The sequence below is a fragment of the Vicia villosa genome, unplaced genomic scaffold, assembly GCF_029867415.1.
Source record: "Vicia villosa cultivar HV-30 ecotype Madison, WI unplaced genomic scaffold, Vvil1.0 ctg.000045F_1_1_1, whole genome shotgun sequence".
NCBI classification, from domain to species: domain Eukaryota; kingdom Viridiplantae; phylum Streptophyta; class Magnoliopsida; order Fabales; family Fabaceae; genus Vicia; species Vicia villosa.
This window is the reverse complement of record NW_026704977.1, coordinates 1324154-1347344: the sequence shown is the minus strand read 5'-3', so window position 1 is coordinate 1347344 and position 23191 is coordinate 1324154. Positions and strand designations below refer to the sequence as shown.

The window sequence follows — 23191 nt, the reverse complement described above, 5'->3', positions numbered from 1 at the left end:
CCAATAAATAAATCATATTATTCTTACTATTATCCTCCAATTAAACCGACTAAATAAATCCGACTTAAACTTAATATCTTCGATCAGCATAACAATCCAATTTCAGCTAAATCCAATAAATAATTCCTTCCATAATTTAATTAACTAATTAATTAAATTTGGGGCGTTACACTGAAAGCTCAGGCACTGGCCGATTTCGTAGCCGAGATGACTTCAATCACTAACTCCCCGGCACCCGCTGAGAATAAGTGGACCATCTACGTAGATGGCGCCTCGAGCAGCTCGGGGAGCGGAGCCAGCATTATTCTAGAAAACGATGAAGGGCTTATCATAGAAGTATCCCTGGTTTTGTCTTTCACCACGTCGAACAACCAGGCCGAGTACGAAGCTTTCCTAGCGGGCTTACGACTCGCCGAAGATGTAGGTGCTCGGGAAGTCAAGATCTACACCGACTCCCAACTCGTCGCATCCCAAATCAGCGGCGATTACCAAGCGAAAAACGACGTACTCGTCGAGTACCTCTCGCTCGTCAAAGACAAGATGAAAAGATTCGCCAAGGCAGAAGTCGAACATATCCCCCGAGAACACAACTCACGGGCCGACGTCTTGTCCAAACTCGCGAGCACGAGAAAGAAAGGCGGAAACAAGTCGGTGATCCAGGAAATCCTATCCAAACCGAGCATAGACAAAAGCGCACAACCCTACCAATTCTCGCCATAGGCGACGACCACTGCTGGATGACCCCGGTATACAATTTCCTCACGAAGGACGAACTTCCGACCGACCCGAAGGAAGCTTCCGCGATCAAAAGACGAGCCTGCTCGTACACTATCGTCGAGAACAAACTATACCGACGAGGTTTCTCCATTCCTCTCCTCAAATGCGTCGACGCCTCGCAAGCGCTTGAAATACTTCAAGAGCTTCACGAGGGGATCAACGGCCAACACCTCGGCAGCCAATCGCTGGCAAGAAAGGCCCTTAGGGCCGGGTATTACTGGCCAACCATGCAGCAAGACGCCAAGGAGCACGTCCAGAAATGCGATAAATGCCAACGTCATGCCGACATGCACTTAGCCCCCCCAAACGAGCTTAAGTCCCTGTAATCACCCTGGCCCTTCTCGACCTGGGGAATGGACCTCCTCGGACCATTCCCAGTCGGGTCATACCAAAACAAGTATCTGGTGGTCGCCGTACACTACTTCACCAAATGGATAGAAGCTGAAGCGCTCGCCAAGATCACGTCACAAAACGTGCTCCGGTTTTATAAATGGAGCATACTCGCTCGGTTCGGGGTACTGCAGACGATTATAACCGACAATGACACCCAATTCACTGATAGAAAATTCCAAGAGTTTGTGGCCAAGCTCGGCACGAAACAACACTTCACCTCGGTCGAACACCCCCAGACAAACGGGCAAGCCGAAGCGACCAACCGAGTGATCCTCCGAGGAATGAAGAGGAGACTGGGCGAGGCAAAGAAAGCTTGGGTCGAAGAACTGCACAGTGTACTATGGGCATATAGGACGACACCCCATTCAAGCACGGGCGAAACCCCATTTAGGCTTACCTACGGCACCAAAGCCGTGATCCCCGTGGAAATCCGAGAACCTTCTCGGCGAACCGAGTCACCTCTCGAGGAAGAACTCAACGACGAGGCTATGAGGGAAGAACTTGATATGGTCGAAGAGATCCGAGCAGGGTCTTCCCTCCGAGAAGCAAAATTAAAGCAACGGATAGCTCTACGCCATAACGCCAAAGTTATCAAACGCGAATTCGAAGTCGGCGCCCTAGTGCTCCGCAGAAACATGAAAGACTCGCGCGAGGGCAAGCTAGCCCTGAACTGGGAAGGCCCATACCGAGTTTACGATAAAACCGAGAATGGCGCCTATTACCTCGAGAACCTTCTCGGCGAAAAACTTGCTCGACCTTGGAACGCTAAAAACTCAGACGCTATTACAGTTAGACACAACCTAACACTCCCCGACTATTCATACCAAACACGAGCGGAATGCTCGTCCCCAATATGCTCGACATAATGCTCCTCGTGAGCTGTCTGACGCCCGGCAAGGATGCTCCCCGCGAGGTTTCCTCTCTGCCGAGGACTCTGCTCTCTCCGAGCACTCTCCACCGAGGACCATGCTCCTCGTAGGGCTCTTTCACATCCAACCCCCCGAATAATGCGGAGTCCACGTAGTCCCTAAAAGACCGCGTCTCCCTTAAACTTTGAAGCGGTTAACCAGGACAGAGGGCACTCACGCACCTCCGATATTTCCGTCCAGGAAACTTGGCAGTCTCCTAATTGGGCCTGGGCATCCAACCCAAATAGCGAGATCATGGCCCAGCGCTGGGGGCTATAAATACCCTCTTTCACTAGAGGGCCAGGTATTCACTTCTTTCTTACTCTTAGCTTGTACTTGCACTCCCTTGCTCGTTTCCTTACTTTGGCATCGGAGTACCTTGCAGGTACACCCCCTCCTCACTCCTCGAAGACTCAGTTCCGAGCAGCCAGCGACGATTCTTCTGATCAGGTACAATCAGAAAATAAAAGAGAGAAAATTTGTGTTGGTAAATTTTTTCTAAAAAAATATAATAAAAAATAACTTAAAAAAACAATAACTAGTCTTTGATCAGCTAGTTTTAGTTTTATAATATTAAAAAATAAAAAAGAATTGTTGCATATTTATAAACTGTTGAACAGGTGGAGTAACTTTGAAATAAAAAAGTAATATTTTCATGTTTGCCATGCTGCCAAACCAACCCTAGAAACATCCGCCGAAGGTGGTCTTAGAGTTTGATTTGATAGAGGTTTTCCTCGAAATTTTACTAGTTTCTTGACTGAAAAATTCAAAACATGTACAATATTTATTTGGATCTATAAGATAAATAAATCAACTTGTAAAAGAAATTAAAAATTATGGGATATGTATTGGAATAAAATTTTAAAGAATTTTAAAATATTTTTTATAATTAACAAATATTTAAGATCATTAATTAACTAAGATATTTATGGAATTTATATTGAAATAATATTCTATGATATTTAATTAAAAATTAGAAAAATATAAATAAAATTTGTTGATGTTTAATCAAGATTCAATATAACTTATAAAAAAAATTGGTATCCAAAAGTATATAGATTTTAATAGATTGTTTTGAATAACACAAACTGATGAAACTAATCTTAAAAATATGGATTTATTAAGTAAGAACACCGACAAAGACCAAGAGGCTGAACATATATTTATATTTTAATTATTTATTTTTATTGTTGGATAAGGAGAGCAAGTGTCTCTACAATTTCTATTTTTTTAAGGACTTTTTAAGTTCACTATGAAAGTAATTGCTGGACTTCCACTAAAGTAACTCTTGGACTCTTACTAGAAGATCCTTGCCACCCTAGTAAATAATACATTATTGGACCTCCGTTGATTGTTTTTTGTTGCCATACGAGACAATCATATGTTGGACCATCACTAAAGGATCCTTGTCGCTCTACTAGGTAATTACATTGTTGGACTTTCATTAGAAGTTCATTTATTGTCCTATGTGGTAATACATCATTGGTCCTTCATTGAAGGATCTTTGACACCCTAAGAGGCGACCATATGTTGGACCTTCATTGAAGATATATTTTGGGACTACAAAAAAACCAAGACCCAACCTAATTGAAATCCACTCAAAATGACCTAACTTTGAAAAGTCATCACATGTGCAATATTCAAGGTACATTTTTTTTATCTTCTTTTTTACTATACTCTACTTGAATTATAAAGTAACTTGGGTGTTGGCCTGTTAACCTTGCAGGTCCATCTCGGGTCGCCACATCAGAGATTAACACCAATGGTTCAGAATTTCTTACTATCGATATACACCAATTATGGTTCCATAATGGAACAACGACGTCATCTATAGGAATTGACTCATAATTCTGACGAAATTCCACAAATGGATCCTCCTTGATCAAAGTCATCTTTTTATCTGAAGGAAGGAGATTTTTCTCAATCAACTTATTCTTCTTGATCTTGAAGCTCCTATCAAATTTGTGTTATATTTCTTATTCGTTATTATTGATTTCAATTTATTATTTTAATCTTAGGTTTGATGTGATATTTAATATTTAGTGGTTACATTGATATTTGATGTTAGAGTTCTTTAAATTTATTGTAAACATTGAAATGTGATTGGATATTATACATGTAAAATTTAGTTATATTGTTTGCTTGTATAGTCAGTGTATAGTTATTAGACTCTTTTAGTGTTTCCTATTATCCTACAATTGAATTCAACTTTCTTTTAGACTATATGATGATGTTGTTGGTGTATTTCATTGCTTAAGTTTATGATTCTTCTTATATAGAACATTGCATGTTCAAGCTTGTGTTGCGTTTGTGTACACTACTTTATATGATGATGGTGGTTATGTTGATTACTTGGGATTTTTTTATGTTAGATTTTAGTTAGGGTCTGGTTGATTTTGTTGGGATGATTAAGTGGACACGTGGGAGTTGCGAGGGTGTGGTAGAGTAAAGGGAAGTGTGATGATGATGGTTAAACTAAACTATAATTGTAGTTTCGTGTTATTGTAGGATGATATTATCCTTACTTTTATGCATTGTTGTCTTCTTCTTAGTTATAGAACTTGTTCAATTTGTTTAATGAATACAGTTGCGCTTCTATTTCAATGAATATATAGTGATGTTTCTCAAATCTCATTGTCCCTCTAAATGGTCAAAGAAGATACAGTATTTTACTGTATTAAATGGTGGGAGCAAATATGTATTTGCCTTGTCGTTATTTAGAATTTATTTCGCAACTTAGGTTTGCACATTACAAATTAATCACAAGTCTCAATGTATAAAGTTGGCCTTTCACTTAAAAAAAGTTTCTAAACAAGTTCTAATACATAATAAAAAAAGAATTAAAAAAAAGAAGCTTAGCATCGATCATAGCTGCCACACCTCTTACACATATAAGAATGTTAATGTTGCAGAAAAATCATGTTACAAAAATATATAAAACATGCAAGCGTCGCCACAGATGCTACATAACAAGTATTAGATGGTTAGCTTCGTCAAAAAGTAATGCTCCATAAATGCCTAAAATGCCCTAACATAGCCAAAGATCGACATAACAAGTATTATATGGTTAGCTTCATCAAAAATTAATGTTTCATAAATGCCTAAAACGCCCTAGCGTCGACATAACATAAATACTTGTCACTCTAGCGTCACAAGTGGTTGACGCTACCTTTATATGTATCAAAAAAACGTCAACATATTTTGACGCTAATGTAAAACATATTACATGTTTAACGTCTACACCAATCGACACTAGGCCGACACAAATATCCTACAGCCTCAATTTTGTTGCCTTCATCTCATTTCTGATCACAGACACTCTGGAGATGTTATATGGTACATTCTCATTGTTCTTCATGCTAAGATTCTCGTATTGCTTGTGTAGGGACTGCAACTTCACCTTTTTCACTAACACATCACCACCATAGACCACACAAATGTATCCCACGGAGCTTTCGTCGTCATCGCATAGATAATCTTCTCAAACACTTTTCGTATCCACACACTAATAGATATGGAACATTGCCTTTTGATTCTTCTTCCTCGTATCAAGTTGCGCGTCTCTTTGCACTTCTATTACGTCTTTTGCAACCGGTGTGTAACCATCATTAACGAGATCAAGAACATCTTGAGCTCCAAACAACATATACATATGAATCGACCATTGATTCCAATTCTTTATGTCGAATAATGGAAGATTTAGGTTCAATCTACCATTTCCGTCATTCAGTTGCACAAAAATCCCACAAACACTCGTGTTTCCTAACCCTAAGAATCAAGAAATGTGATTCTTCTCCGATTTCGATCTTCAATCCAATGTGAATTTGAGGAATGAAATCAATCACACACCTCACGTACACTTGTGTTTCTCTTAGATCAGAACCGGAATGCTGAATACCAATTTGTTAGAGTTAACACACAAACTCCATTGGTATACAAGAAGCTTGAAGAAGATGAGATGCAAGAAAATAGCAGAGAGAGAAAATTGAATTGTAACAAACTTTCAATCTCTATTTCTCAAATCAACAAAACTGTTACAAATGCTGCTAACTTTTGGGATTATATACTAACACCCAAAATGAAATGAAGCTTAAATGCAAACCAAATGAAATACAAATGTTAATTACAATGCTGAATCTGAATTACAACTAAAAATAATCGATTAAGACTGCAATCTAATTAATTATGATGCATATCGGATCTAAAATCCTTTCTTTATTGACTAAATATTTTACTATGAAAGGATGACTTGTGATCGTTTGAAAACACATAAGAAATCTGAAAAATAACCTCTCTTCTACTCATTCTCTTGCTCTTCTAAATTTTATATGCACTTAAATATTATTTTAATGGTGAGAGAGAGCAAACGCTTAAGTATAGTTATCTCGTGTAAAATGTCGTTGATATGTAATTGTAAAACAATAGAAACCTGTTCTCTTGACTCTCATATATGTATGCATAGGTTGCAAGCTAAATCTAAGATGAAAATTTAATATAAAAAAATTGTGAGATGATCGTGTTGTAAAAGCTCCGTGATAGTAGAAATCACAAATCAACTTTTGAGAATCAAACGTATGCCTCACGATTTTTGGACGAGACATAAAACAATGATTCTCTAATTTTTTGGTGAGAAAATTAGAGTGACATTAGATAAATTTTACATGCATACGCTAATTTTACATATTTTAACTGAATAATTAAAGCCTAATCAAATAATTCATTTTAATTATTTAATAATGACACCCTTATCTTATGTGATTTTCTTAAGTGGATTCATCAATTCCTTTTGGAGGAAGATACGATACCTTAGGCAACAACAAAAAATTACTAGTAGCCTTTTTATTTTTCTGAAATAAGTAAATATACTGTTCAATAAAACTGTAGCTCAACACAATAATGCATATTTATGATAATGCTTCCTTCCGAGGCTTACGCACAAGTTTTAGTGCAATTAAATAACTTGAATGCTCAATAGTATTATTGAACAGCACCAAACTGTTTCTCACCTCGGACCAGACTGAATCTGGTTGATGAAATTAAATATGATATTTTACTTTCAAGAACAATAAAAAAAACAGTTTTTGTCTTCTTAAAATTAGTAAATAAAAAAACAGTTTTTTGTCTTCTTAAAATTAGGAAATTTTGATAGTTTTATACATCTTATTATCAAATCTATTACTCCCTCCATTTTTTATTATAAGTCGTTTTAGACTTTTCACACAGTTTAAGAAAAATAATAATTGCTGTATGAAAATGAGAAATTATGAAGGTTTTTACAAAATTATCCTTCATTAATGACATATGGAAGATAAATTTATATAATTGAAATGAGAGAGAATAATAAATATTTAAGGATATAATAGGAAAAGTAGCATTAATTATTCATTGGAATTGTAAAGTGACTTATATTTAAATACAAATATTTTTTCCAAAACGACTTATAATAAAAAACGGAGGGAGTACATCACTCCTTTTATATATCTTTTAGTAAAATATATAAATAAATTTTAAGTAAAATATATAAATATATAATATCTATTAAATAATTGGCAAAATATTTCATAAAAGAGTGTCGGCATCCTCTAGACATTATTTGTGTTGCACTTAATTCAATATTTAAGAGCAATTCAATTGGATTTTAGGAATATATTTGGAGCATGAAAATTTTAAAATTTTGAAAATTAAAATGCATATGTCTTCAAATAAATTGGTGGATAAGAAAACATCTATCTTGATTTTGTTCAACACATTATTCAAATTACTATGATCATTGTCGAACTCTAAGAAATACATATGTTCCAAGACAAAGTGACTTGCGTTTCTACCCTAAGTAGGCCTCACGTCTCACGTCCAAATGCTCACATGTATAACATGAGTAGGATACTCTATATTTACTAAAAGAAATGAAACACTCTATCACTATACTATTATGTATAAATGTATATAAAATTAAATAAATGTGAAATAAATGTCATATGTCATAAAAATATGAGTAATTTACATACAAAATATAATAATGGAGAAAATAGAGAAAGACAGAAAAATGAAAAGGATTCTGATCCATATAACATATTCAAAACTCTTCACAAAAATTTCTTAAACACCCTGTGTTTAGGATAGAATGAAAATTGACGAAATCTTGAGATTTCTTAAGACAGATTTTACTATAAGCTATTTTAATTTAGATTTAAAAAAAGTATTAAGTGTATGCTTGAAAAAATATTAAGGTCACATTAAAAAGTCACATTTGAACTGAAGTTACATTTATTTAGAACTTGCAAAACAAACATGTCATTTCTATTTAGATTTGTCTTGCAAAAATCCGTAACAAAATAGGGCGGAGCAAGATGGATATTGTGTAGAGCGTTGGCATAAAACTTTGCCCCATCCCAAAAAAACAAAACGCGGGGCAGAGTGGGTCCGTGGGAACGACATCCTTTTAGCCATAAAACTATTTTAAAAAAATTATGATAATGTTTGCATTTGTAAAAACCCACAAAAAATATAGCAATGAAAGACAGACAAAGAGTACGGAAATAAAACCTTAATCTTTCCTGCAAATAAATGCAAGCAAAATGAGTATTGTCTGACAAATGAAATCCGTTTTTCCATCCATATACCTGTTGCAAATTATTAATGATAATTAATAATATGATTATGTTCCAAAATGACAAGGAAAATATGTTATGATTTGAATTTTGAATTCGAAGAGTGGTAACTCTTCATAGAATGTTGCAACTGTTGGTGAACCATGCTGTGGGCCAAAAGTCATAACTCTTGGAAAAGAAATTGTTTCACCAAGGGTCGCTACCTTGTGAAACAATATCAGCATGGCCTATAAAAGCATAATTTCGGATTCATAATTCTAACACAGAAAAATTGCAAATCCTCTAGAATAATTCCAGAGCACTCTTCGCTACATTCGAGTTTTCGCCGGTCTTGCGCAAACTCGAGAAGGCTGAATTATCCTGGGTATTCCTGCGTAGAAACTCCAAGACAAATCGGGAGTGCTTGAAATACTATAAGGAAAGTGATTTCGTTCACGATTCTAGCCTCGATTCCATTCGGTTTCAATTAAGTTTATAACAATCTTATAGTATTTTGTATAATGGCAACCGAGGCTTCCGTTTCAAGCATTAAAAGATGAACTATTGTGTCATACATATTCTAAGCACAAGAAGAATATACATCATGAATTCGGGTACGTTCTTGTTATTTTTTTTATAAAAACTTCTAATTGATAATAGAGCGAGATTTATCAATATTATGTTTTCTGGTAATAATATATTTTAAATTAGAATTGATAATACTGTGTTGGTTCCATTTACTCCCTAAACATATATAATTGTTGCATCTGTGTTTACGTTTTTCGTTTGTTTCATATTAAAAATGTGACATTGATGTACTAATATATTATAATAATTATAACTATGATAGTAATGATAGTTGCACAACAATAAAATATTATAGTTCTTATTTTTTCTTTCAAGAACATGGATATAGATTGGTTAACGGTAATGAATGAACGCGACGCATCATATGAACTGGTTTCGTATTTTACTGCAATGTAACGTTTCGAAGGGTACAATAAAAAAGTGCAGTGCTAAATATGTTATTGAAATTTTGTGGTATTACATGCTTTATTATTATAATCTTATTAAAGTTTCAATTGCCAAATAAAGTATACGTAAAATGTTATGGTCATTTTTAAAATAGTGTTAACTTATTGTATTTGAATAAATTATTCTTTCTAATCAATGATGTTACTTTTCAATTTGTTGTGTGTATATCTTGGTTTGGTTAACTTTCAATATGGCCACTTTAATTTTCGAATAGCATCGTATCAGTATATAACCAGGATATGCCATATGTATTTCTATATTTATAAAATTCTATGAATTTATATGTTTTATCATTTGACATGAATGAAAAATTATAATTAACTTGCATTGATCATTGTTAGATGTATCCTTAATATTAAAAGACTAATATGTAATTGCTATAGTGTAATATAAATGGTATTACAGAAAAATAGAATGGTATTGTAACTATTTTTTAGTAATTACAGTTTTATAAATTTAATGGGTTACAGTGTATATGTATTTTATAAATTTAGTGGATTACTCTGTATATGTATTCTAAATATTGGTCTATTGAAAATGAGAATTCAACATGCTTGGTGGTTTGAGATTTCCACAAATAAAGTCGTGAGGAAGGTTCTCCACGGATTGTTGAAACATATCCCGAACTACGGATAAGCTAGAGAGTCCGAAATGCTAAGGATCTAGTATCGAACAAAATCAATTTTCAACTTATTTCTCTTGTGTAGAAAGAAATAGTGAGAGTTTTGTTCGTAAAATTCCTATTATTCTTCATGTGGAAGATGGTCCTAAAATTTATAATGAAGCAGTAAATTCAATGGAATCCTCTTTTTGGAAGGATGATATCCAAGACGAGATGGATTCAAAAATATCAAACCATACTTGGTTGGATGCAAGTGAGTGTTTAGAAGGAAGTACCATAAAGATGGTACACTAAATACCTACAAGTCTAGGTTAATAGCCAAGTGTTTAGACAAAAGGAATGTGTTAATTACTTAAACACATATGCACTAGTAGAAAGAACGGCAACAATTAAAGTATTGTTTGCATTAGTTTTTGCATAAACTTATAGTTCATCAAAAGGATGTCAAAATGATATTTCTAAAATGGAGATCTCGATGAGGAGATTTACATGTAGAAATCAGAAGGTTATATACTTTCTGTTAATGAACAAATAGTGTACAAGCTTGTTAAATCCTTGTATGGATTAAAACAAGCACTGAAACAATGACATTAAAAGTTTGACTTTGTCATTGTAAGATTCTCCGATTAAGGAGGAACCACACAAATTAGGGGGAGAATTTTCAATATTATCAAACCAAGAATTCAAAGAGTTTGTCATCATCAAAAAGGGGGAGATTGTGAAGAATACATCTTATATTTAGTTTTGATGAAGACAAAGGTTATCAAATAAGAAAAGGATCTAAAGTGTCATGTACATCAATGATGTGGTTGATCAAGAAGGTTGAACATAGAAATTCAAGAGAAGATTTGAGAGAAGTGAACATAACTAAGGTACTCATTGCAATTCATACTATTTATTTTAAATTGCTCATAATTTAATCTCTCACTTCATCTAAAAACCTTCTTGCATCATCATGCATGATTATCTAAAAACCTTTTCATCTAATTATTGTGATAAGTGTTTGTACACAAAGTTGTGTAAGAATTTTGTGATATTTTCTTGTCTCCATGTTGATTATATGTTGATCATTATCAACAAGATGAATGGAACTTTAAAAACAAAGAGGTTTCTAGCTTCCACATTCAAGATGAAAAATCTTGAAATAATGGACACTCCTTTCGATCAAAGTAAAGCGAAAGAGTGGGGGTTAAAAATATAGTCAAATGCATTATATTGAGAAAACTTCCACATTCAAGATGAAAGATCTTGGACTAGTTAACACTCTTTGGGGATCAAAGTAATGAGAAAATAGTGGGGGTTGTGAACTTAGTCAAATACACTTTGTTGATAAAGTTCTTGATAAGTTCAAACAGTCACGTTTCAAGAAAGTGAATATTAAATTTGATCTTAGTGTCAAAATGATGATGGAAGAGTTATGGCTATATTAGAATACACAAGTGAAATTGGTTTTCTAATGCAATGTACTATATGCAATATAGCAGTTGCAAATAGTAAATGAGTAGATTTACTAGCAATCCAAATGGTGAGCATTCCAAGGAAATCACAAGGATTTTGATTATCTTTCAAAACAAAATCTTGACCTCCATTATGGTAGGTTTCCTACCATAGTAGAAGGATATACTAATATAAGTTGGATATCGAGTGTTGGAGTTCATATATTTACAACTAAGTGGATATGTACACTAGTTGGGGTGAGATTTCTTGGAAGAGCAATAAATAAAGATGCAAGACTCTCTTGACCATGGAGCCATAGTGTGTGGATCTCTCTCCATTGGCCAAAGAAGTTGAATGGTTTAGGGACCTTCTGTTGGAAGTACCTTTGGCTAAAGACAAGTTTCAAAGGTGTTAACACAATGTGATAGTCAAGCCAATTTAGCAAGAGAATTCAGATAAGTGTAAAATAAAAAGTCTGGGCACTGAGGCCTTAGACATTCTTTTGTGAGAAAATTGATTAAAGATGTAATCATTTCATTCACATTTATACGATCGATCTATAATTTGAATCACTACTAGAAAATTCGCTTTTAGTGACCGAATTAGAGACCGAAAAAGCTTAAAAATCGGTCACTAAAACGTTTAGTGACCGATTTAGCGACCATTACTTTTCGGTTGAAAAAGTGCTAGTCGCTAAGCTTTTGCGACGAATTTAGTGACCGAAATTTAGAGACCGAATTTGTGACCGAATTCAGTGTTCTTTTTCATAAAATAAAATTAAAAATTGTGATACCTAGGAATCGAACTTGTGACCTCTGTGTATTTTATTAACAACTTGCCACTACACCACTTAATAACTATTGTTATATTTTATATTTAAACATATATACATATAGTTTTTTATAAATATATTATATGTTAAAACAATAAAAACATGAAAATTTTAGCAAAAATTTAAATTTGAAAGAGAATTAAAATCTTTAAAAAAATGGAAAGGAAATAGTAAAATAATAAAGAGGATTAAAAATAGAAAAAGAAAACAAAAAATATTAGTGACCGAAATTTCGGTCTCTAATTTATATATAAAAATTAAATTGTATATAAAAATATTTTTTGTGACCGATTTAGTGACCACTTAAAATTGGCTCATGAATATCAAATTTTGGTGGCTAATTCGGTCACTATAGTGACCAAAATTTCGGTCACAAAATATTGGTCTCTAAATCGGTGGCTGATTTATTTTAGTGACCGATTTAGTGACCTCTTAAAATTTTCTCATGAATATAAAATTTTGGTGGCTAATTCGGTCACTACAGTGACAAAAATTTTTTGGTCACTAAATCGGTCACTAAAAGCGAATTTTTTAGTAGTGAATGATTCATTTACTAAACCACTGGTCGGGGATTTAGTAAAGACAATCTCAAAAGGTGTGAGGTTGAAACTCCTTGAATAAGTGTTCCAACAATGATAGCAACCCAATCTGAAGTTAACACATCTTAACCTAAGATTCAATGGGTAACAATAAGTCGTTGATTTGGAAGATGGTGCAACATTTTGTGACAATGTTGACTATTACATAATTGAGGGTTGAGTTTTTTTAGAAACTCTTAATGAAGTTCTATATCGAGGAGGATATGTATCTCAAGAAATAGATACAAACTGAACTTCACCTATATGAATTTCAAGATGGTGCCGTCTTAAAGTGAGAGTTGGAGTTTCTCTCATGGAAAATTCATGAAAACAGGAAAAGCACATGGCCATAAATAGTGCTAGGCGAGATATGTAGGCGAAGAACCTTTAAAGAGTGTGTGTATAGTAACGCCGGTCTGATCACATGGGATAACGGTTCAAAGCATAGCTACCTAACGTTCCGATTAGGCTTTGCGTTGTCTTTACTAAGGTTAAGTTCAAATCGAAAGATACTTAACTGTATTAACACTCTTTTGCTTTCTATATTTTGGAATTAGACTTGTCATTATTAGAACAAGTGGGGGATTGTTGCAAATTATTAATGATAAATAATAATATGATTATGTTCCAAAATGACAAGGAAAATATGTTATGATTTGAATTTTGAATTCGAAGAGTGGTAACTCTTCATAGAATGTTGCAACTGTTGGTGAACCATGATGTGGGCCAAAAGTCATAACTCTTGGAAAAGAAATTGTTTCACCAAGGGTCGCTACCTTATGAAACAATATCAGCATGACCTATAAAAGCATAATTTCGGATTCATAATTCTAACACAGAAAAATTGCAAATCCTCTAGAATAATTCCAGAGCACTCTTCGCTACATTCGAGTTTTCGCCGGTCTTGCGCAAACTCGAGAAGGCTGAATTATCCTGGGTATTCCTGCGTAGAAACTCCAAGACAAATCGGGAGTGCTTGAAATACTATAAGGAAAGTGATTTCGTTCACGATTCTAGCCTCGATTCCATTCGGTTTCAATTAAGTTTATAACAATACCTACTTTTTCTGAGAAGCATGGCAACCCACTAAAGATCTGTTTGAATAAACAACTTATTTAAAGTTTATAACATAAATACTTATCAAAATAAACACCCATGAAAAAGGTTGCATAAGTTTTTTTTCTAAATAAATAAATAAATTTAAATTACTTGTGCTTTATTGTTTCATAAATTATCTTTAAAAACTAATAAATATGAACTCAAAAAAATTTATTAATAATATTATATATTGTTTTTATAAACTCTTTCAAACAATATCACAAAACTTATCACATAAACTAAATTCAAATAAATTAATACAACAGACCGTATGTTGCTAAAGATAGGCTAACTTTTGTTAATACAAAGTAGAGTAGCGAGAGTAAATTACGTTTTATAAAAAAGTGTGCCTACACATAACACAAGACGGGTAAATAACTGAAAATCTTGTATGATGAGAAAATGATCAGTCTAATGACTCAAAATGCCACCAGCTAGCAAGACAATATTTATGAACGTTGCTCTCAATCAACAGTATTATTATACAGTACTACTATCAATCTCATATCTATACAAATCCACTTAGGTGAACAATTAATTTTCCAAATCCAACCACTCTATAAATAGCTTTGCATGTAACAATATCTAATCATCACAAATTCATAACATGGCTTCCAAACCAGGTATCCTTACAAACTGGCCATGGAAACCTCTTGGGGACTTCAAGTTTGTGATTCTAACTCCATGGATTGCACATAGCATGTACACTCTCATATGGACTAAATGCGACCCAATGTACTATCTTGTACTCCCTTTTATACTCATCAGAATGCTACACAACCAGATTTGGATTTCTGTCTCACGCTACCAAACCGCTAAAGGCAAAGGCCGAATTGTTGACAAAGGGATCGAATTTGAACAAGTTGACAGAGAAACCAATTGGTTAATTAATTAATTCCGAAATTATGATATTAAATTATTAAATTAAAAATTTGTTTTAACGATTTGATCTAATCAATAATTAGTATTTTTGATTGCGTAACATTTTTCAGGGACGATCAAATATTACTCACTGCACTGTTATTTTATATAACATACATGACATTTCCCATGGCTTCAAATTTACCTTGGTGGAGAACAGATGGTGTGATTCTCACAGCAATATTGCATGCTGGTCCAGTAGAGTTCTTATATTACTGGCTTCATAGAGCACTTCATCATCACTATCTTTATTCTCGTTATCATTCTCATCATCATTCTTCAATTGTTACAGAACCTATCACTTGTATGAACTTTTTTTTTCTCTTCATTTTTAAATTCTTAATTTTATAAATTTGGTGGTAATTTTTGTTGTTCTTGTTGATGATGGCAGCTGTGGCACATCCATTTGCTGAGATGTTGGCATATTTTGCACTTTTTCTTATCCCAATCTTTACAACATTGTTCATGAAAAAATCTTCTCTAGCTGCAGTATATGGTTATATATTTTACATTGATTTCATGAACAATATGGGTCATTGCAACTTTGAGTTCTTTCCTAAGAAACTCTTGTCCTTCTTTCCTCTTTTCAAGTATCTCTCATACACACCATCGTAAGTTTATAATGTTTCTATTTGTTGGTAATAAAATTCATTATTTCTTATCTTTACAGTGCAAAGTTCATAACCTTGGTAATAATTTTCACAGGTTTCACTCACTGCATCACACGAAATTCAGGACAAATTACTCACTCTTCATGCCGATTTACGACTACATTTATGGCACAGTGGATACGTCCACAGATACTATGTATGAAAAATGTTTGAAGAGACCAAAGGAGTCACCAGATGTTGTGCACTTAACACATTTAACTTCATTTGATTCGATCTATCAATTGCGTTTGGGATTTTCTTCCTTAGCCTCTAACCCTCAAACATCTAAATGGTATCTACATTTGATGTGGCCTTTTACAATGTTCTCTATGCTTATCACTTGGATCTGCGGGCGCGCAATTGTTATAGAAAGCAACACCTTCAACGATCTTAAGTTACATTGTTGGCTTATACCAAGATATCAAACACAAGTAGGATCATTTCTTAAAATACTTTTTCCACTCACTTTAGATTTTTCACTTTAATCCAACTCTGAGAAATGATTTATGATTTTATGCTTTCTAGTATTTCGCCAAAGAGCATAGCAAAACATTGAACAACTTGATTGAAAACGCAATTATGGAGGCTGAGTTAAATGGAGCAAAGGTGGTAAGTCTAGGACTTTTTAATCAGGTAATTACTCAAACTTTTTCTATTGATTTATTATAATTAATATTAATTAAAGTAACACTAATTACTGTTTCAAAATCATCTTAATACAGAAACTTCTTAATACGCACTGTGAACTCTATATTGGAAGATTCCCAGAACTAAAGATAAATGTTGTAGATGGGAGTAGCCTAGTTGCTGCTATTGTGCTCAACAACATTCCAAAAGGAACAAATAAAGTGCTTCTTAGAGGAAAGTTCAATAAGGTTGTGTTTGCCATTGCTAATGCTCTATGCACAAAAAATATAAAGGTATAGAGATTTAAAATTAGTAAATACTATTTGTAAAATTTGAAGTTATTCTCATAATATATTTATAAGTTGTAAGCAGGTAGGTGTATTATATAAGGATGAGTTTGAAGAGCTTGAGAAAAGGGTCATCAAGTCAAAAGAAAATTTGTATATCTCACCAATCAATACTCCAAAGGTGGTTGATCTAATATTGTCTTATATTTTAAAAATGGTGACAATTTTAATAACTAATTATATTACTGTTAATAGATATGGTTAGTTGGAGATGAATGGGATGAAGACGAGCAAATGGAAGCACCTGAAGGATCTTTATTCATACCCTTTTCGCATTTCCCTCCAAATTATATGCGAGAAAGTTGTTTCTACCATTACACACCATCAATGATAACTCCTAATACATTCATGAATTCGCACTCGTGTGAGGTATGTAAATAGCATATTCTTAAAAGCTTCAATATTTATTATAAATAAAATTTATTGTCTGTTTGTCTTCTATTTCCATATAAATTTTGAGACTAATTAGTTATTGTATTCATATGTGTGACAGAATTGGCTACCAAGAAGAGTTATGAGTGCATGGCGTATTGCTGGAATAATTCATGCTTTAGAAGGATGGAATGTTGATGAGTATGGTGAAACTATACTTGACACTAAGAAAGTATGGGAAGCAACTATTCGCCATGGTTTTCAACCTCTAAAGATATATGCTCACAAACCATGTGTGACTAATTAGTCGGGTTATCGACAGATTTTCCTCAAGTTTGAGTTAATAAAGTTTGTTTTTACATTAGTGTCGCTATAGTTTTTAATAATTCCTAGATGTCCATGTATGCTACTTAAAACTTCAAAATGTATTGAGATTACTAGAAATGTATGTTAAAGAAGGTTGCAAGTTTGAGATTTCACTGTAGTGTGATTATTCTGTTTATATCCGTTGTTATTTTAGTACTTTCAGCTTGGTACATCTTGTGTCTCTTAATTACGTTGTTCTTTATACTCTGATAGGTTTTTATTGTTAGTGATTAGATTTTAAGGATATTCTATGTGAAATTTTGGATTTGATTCCGATAACATTTCTGTGATGATTCAACATTAGAGACATAATGCTTTTCTAAAATCTGATGAATCAAGGTGAGATGAAGATTTCAAAGTGCAAATGGAGAAATTAGCATCGTCATCACAAATTTTTAAGATGTGTTTTCCTTTTAAATTTTTATTCTAGGTAGGGTTTGATTAAGGCCTTGCATGTCCTAGAATAAGAAAACTGTTGGTCAATGAATGATGATGATGATAATGAATGTTAGAACATAGATGATTGTGATTTTTGATGTGTTGGGCACGAGTTAAAAACCAATTGAAAAAATAATATCTTTGAAATTGTGCACAAGTTAATATCATTATTAGAATGATTTCTTAGTTCATTGGAATGACTATGAATGAAATTGGGATGTTTAGGAGTGTTTTGGAATTGAAAATTATGTATTTTTGTATGTTGTCACAAGTGATTCGAGTGATTATTGATTCTTTTGAAACTAGGCTTAATTACCTTCGAATTGAATACCTTTAATAGGTGAAGTTAAAATAGGGTTATGAGAATGCATGTTTAGTTTCTATGATGTCATCAGTGAGCATAATGCATCTTTCCTGTTTCAGTTACCATAAAAATAGTTAGTTGTAATCAAATATATCACATTATTTACTTATAATCAACTTTATTTCATTTCTTATTCATACTTCATAATAATAGTTGTGTCAAGAAACACAAACATAAAATGGTGATTCACAACAATCATATTATTTTTACAATAACTTTAACACAACAATATTGGAAAACTGAAGAAGGACTAAGAGTGCAATCATTACAACATCTCAACAAACAAGATTATAAAACATGTTTTTTTTTTCTCTTTGACAACAACAATACTAATCTCACAACATATATGACAGAGAACTTTGAACCATTTTATTTTTCTCTGACAAAGCAGTTACTTGTTCTGCTACCTTTCTTCAACAAAGTCGCTCATGATTCTATTGAAGATGCTTAGAAAAACTTTTCCTGTGGAAATTATAATAAGCTAGCGTGAATTTTCATCCTTTTAATATAATATATTTAAGCTAGCGTGAAAGACGGAAAAGGAACAGGTTACCTGCAAAGCACTAAGCCACCTTTGAATTTAATTCCATTCAGCACCATAAACACATACATTGTGTCAACTATGTTGTTCAAGAACAACACATATTTATGTCTCCAAATCCTGATGAGAAACAATGATCCCCAAAGTCCCCAAAATCCTGTGATAAATCCCAATCCCACACTCAAATAAATTCGTTTTTTATCTTCTGGTTCACTTTCTTCATATATTTCAGGTTTCTGAGGCGCAATTTCTTTATCCCCGGGACATTTTTTATCAAGTGGCTTCCCACAAAGATCAACATTTCCCTCATAACTTGATGCATCGAAACTCTGCAATTGCGTGCTGATTGGAATTCTTCCGGACAAGTTGTTATCCAACAGATCCAGCATGGTCAGACGATCAATTTGAGTTAGAGAAGAAGGAATTAAACCATAGAAATTGTTTCTTGACAAGTCAAGAAATTCAAGTGATGTTAACTTTCCAATCTTCGAAGTAATTTCTCCTGTCAAATTGTTGCTAGATAAATTCAATGACACCAAATCTTTCAAGTTTCCTATTTCTTCTGGAATGTCTCCTATCAATTGATTGCTTGAAAGATCAATGCTTCTTAAAATGAGCTTATTATTCTTGAACGACCGTTCTTCCCCTTTCCACATCAACAGAGGAATCAAATCATATGTTCCAGTGCCATCTATAAGTCCATTTATAGTAAAGTGAACGAAAAGTAATGTTGGAACTGTAGCTGAGGAAAAATTTCGAGACATTGCAGTAAAATTCTTCAAGCATTTGAAAACTCGTCCTGATAGATTGTTTTCCGAAAGATCCAACAGCTGAATTTTTGTTAAGTAACAAAGACACCGTGGAAGACTTCCATAGAATTGGTTCCTTCGTAAGCTTAACATTTGCAACTCTTGTCCAAACCAACACGGTATTCGTCCTGAGAATTTATTACTTCCAACATCTAGCATGATTAGTCCTGTGCAACTTTTCAAGGAGAAAGGCAACTTCCCAGTGAAGCTGTTGTTTCGCAATATTAATACATTAAGTTCAACTAATGAACCCAATGAGGATGGAACTTTCCCTGAGAGAGTATTGTCCCTCAAATCTAGAAATACCAATGATTTAAAATGACTCCAGCAATCAGGAAGTTGCCCTGATAATTGATTCTTTGATAGGTCTAATATCTGCAATTTATCCGATGTAGTGTTAGCACATAAGAACAAGGGAGTTGCTGAAAATTTATTTTTTGACAACCGGAGCAATGATGCACTGCGAAAGAATATTGGGATTGAACCTTCAAATTGATTAGATTCCAGAATTACTTGACAATCTTCAGAAAATCTAATTGGCAAATTCGGAATTGTGCCCATGAGATTATTGTATGAAATATTCATCAAGCTTAAATGTTTTATTTGAGTCCAGAACCACGCTGGAACTACAACCGAGATTCCAGCATTAGAAATGTCCAATTTTTGAAGATATTTTTGACCCTGCAACCATTTTGGAAAACTCGGCCCTAAATTACATGACCTTAAAACTACGGTAGTCAATTGAAAAGCTGGCACCATATTTTCATGGAATTTAAGAGACAGTGAGTTGTCATTCAAGTATAATTCCTTTAACATGGACATGTTTCCGAAATGAGAGTCGGTTATCACACCTTCCAAGTTATTAGAATCCAAGTATAGACTCTCTAAATGATAGGGGAATGTTGAATTTTTTAGTATCCTTCCATTTAATGAATTGTTGGATAGGAGCAGAGTTCTTAAAGATGAGAACATCGACATATCTGGTATCGCCCCTATAATTTGGTTCCTTGCCAAGTTTAATTCTTGCAGTGAGTCTTTGGCACACCCAAAAGATAAATTATGAAGTATCATTGAAAGATCTTCACTCAGCTTGTTTCTCGACAAATCTAGCGTTCTTAATGAACATAGGTTACCAAATGATTTTGGAATTCCACCTTCTAAAGAGTTTGACTGAAATATCAAAGACTCCAATGATTTTGGAATTCCATATGGCATCTTCCCTATTAACATATTATTTGAAAGGTTGATTGTTATTAAAGATGGGAATATTGAAAGATCGGACAATGTTCCACTAATTTGGCCTAAACTTAAACCCAAATGTTGCAGTGAGTATCTCGCACAACCAGACAATTTGTGTAGAATAGTTGAAATGTCATCATTCAAATAGTTATTATCAAGATTCAACGATTGTAACGTACATATATGTCTAATAGATTCTAGAACTCCACCTTTTAGTTCATTTCCGGACAAGTCAAGATGTTCTAGAGGGCTTTTGATGTTACCAAAATCATATACAATGGCGCCTTTGAATTTGTTATAGCTAAGATCAAGCTCAATTAAGCTAGATGTGGCATTAAACACATATTCAAATATTTTAGATGATGAGAAGACATTGTATGAAAGATCAAGGATTGCAAGTGTAGTAGAAAAATTCAATAGTGAACCGGACATAGAGCGAAGGTAAAGATCTGAAAGGCCACAAGAAGATAGCCTCAGTTCTTGTATTTTAGAAAGCTTAGAAATAACTTGCAGCCAGTGATAAGAATAATTGAGACTGCGGGTTCTACTCAAGTCAAGATGGGTTAAAAGAGTGAGATTAGAAAGCCATTGACCTCCAACAGGATTATTCATGTCATCAAATTTGAGTCCGTCATTGTACCCAAGATAAAGCTCTTGTAAATTTGAAAGGCTTCCAAGTTGATGAGGAATTGTACCCTCGAGGTTATTATCTGAAAGATCAAGATATTGCAAGTGTGAAAGATGAGCGAGATCATTTTGAATTATTCCCCCATGAAATGAAGCACTAAGGTCAAGGAATCTCAAATTGATAAGAGAACCACACAATTCCGAAAAAATGCTGTTTGAAAATTGATTCCCACTAATGTTGAAATATTTTAAATGTCTCAACTCAATCAAAGATGAGTTGATCTCGCCTGGAAAACGACCAATCTGAAGACGACTTAGATCAAGCAATTCAACGTGGGCAGTTTGATTGTTACAACCGATCCCTTCCCATGCACAGCAACCATCACTCTTACTATCCCATGTAGTCAACAAGCTGGAACTGGAAGTGTCATCCAACACAGGGCTGGCCTTCAACTGAAGGAGAGCATGTCTCTCATTCTTCATGCAGCCAACATGTTTTGCAGCTACAACACCCCAATAGTTGGAGAAAAGAAGGTCCGCCATTTGCAACGCAACAAAGATTGCTCCAACTAACTTGAGAATACATGCAATACTAGTGTTCATCATTTTCATTTTTGCTTTGGCCAAGTGATAAAACCTCAACATGTTATTAATTAACACATTCGGAAACAAAATATGAATAGAAAATTAGGAAGAATGAAAAGAGTAAGACAAATTGGAAAGACTTGAGTGTGAGTGAAACTTATTCTGTGCGAAATTTTCTCATTTGGATAATATAGAAAAACGCATATCATCATCACGGATGCATTATTAACGTTATTTTTTTTTTTTAATAATAGTCTCTCATTCTCTAAGCAATCAACATCTCCATTCACAAACAACTGCATAACAGCAAAGGATGCTCCAAATAACTTGAGAATATATGCAATATTTGTCTTCATCATTTTCATATTTGCTTTGGCTAAGAGGAAGAATTAAAAAGAGTAAGACAAATTGGAAAGACTTGACTATTAGTGATACCTAGGAGTGTGTGGTTGGGTCAACCCATACAATTCGATCATACTCACCCAAAAAAATCTAAAAAACGGTTTGAGTTGAATAATTGGGTGGATGAGTCAAAAAACTCAAAAATCTATTAAAAAAAAAATTAAGTTTTGAGTAAAACCAGATCCAAATCTAAAAAATTCACTTACTCACTAATTAAATATTTTTTAATACAATTTTATGTCACATAACTTTAGTCTGTTACTATTTTAGTTTATTACTATTATTAGCTATATAAGTTAATGTTATCATTTATTATTATGATAGTAAAAAAATAGTAAAGATAATATTTTTTTAAGAATATAAAATTGTTGAGTAAATTTTATGAAAAAAATATGATGACTCATCATTTAGTCATTTAATATTAATAAAATAGAAAAATTAGTTGGACAATTCACTACCCAATCCAACGCTACCTATGAAGGATAGAAAAACACTTAGAAAGGGGGGTTTGAATAAGTGTAGCTTTAAAAACTTGACAGATAAAAATAAATTGCACAGTTATTTTTATCCTGGTTCGTTGTTAACTAAACTACTCCAGTCCACCCCCGCAGAGATGATTTACCTCAACTGAGGATT

The 23191-nt window shown here is 33.6% G+C and overlaps 2 protein-coding genes across 2 annotated transcripts; one reads left to right on the top strand and one right to left on the bottom strand.

The window, feature by feature from the left end:
- Window positions 1-13179: 13179 nt before the first annotated feature.
- Window positions 13180-22213, bottom strand: LOC131622874 (receptor-like protein EIX1). The gene is made up of 3 exons (XM_058893893.1): window positions 20650-22213; window positions 18917-20577; window positions 13180-13239 (listed from the first exon to the last, which is right to left on the bottom strand). The coding sequence occupies exons 1-3, from the start codon at window positions 22211-22213 to the stop codon at window positions 13180-13182; spliced, it is 3285 nt and encodes a 1094-aa protein (XP_058749876.1).
- Window positions 14778-17638, top strand: LOC131622919 (very-long-chain aldehyde decarbonylase CER1-like). Its single transcript, XM_058893929.1, has 9 exons — window positions 14778-15149; window positions 15260-15492; window positions 15580-15799; window positions 15894-16269; window positions 16364-16471; window positions 16561-16758; window positions 16838-16933; window positions 17008-17181; window positions 17306-17638. The coding sequence occupies exons 1-9, from the start codon at window positions 14875-14877 to the stop codon at window positions 17489-17491; spliced, it is 1866 nt and encodes a 621-aa protein (XP_058749912.1). The 5' UTR covers window positions 14778-14874; the 3' UTR covers window positions 17492-17638.
- Window positions 22214-23191: the final 978 nt, after the last annotated feature.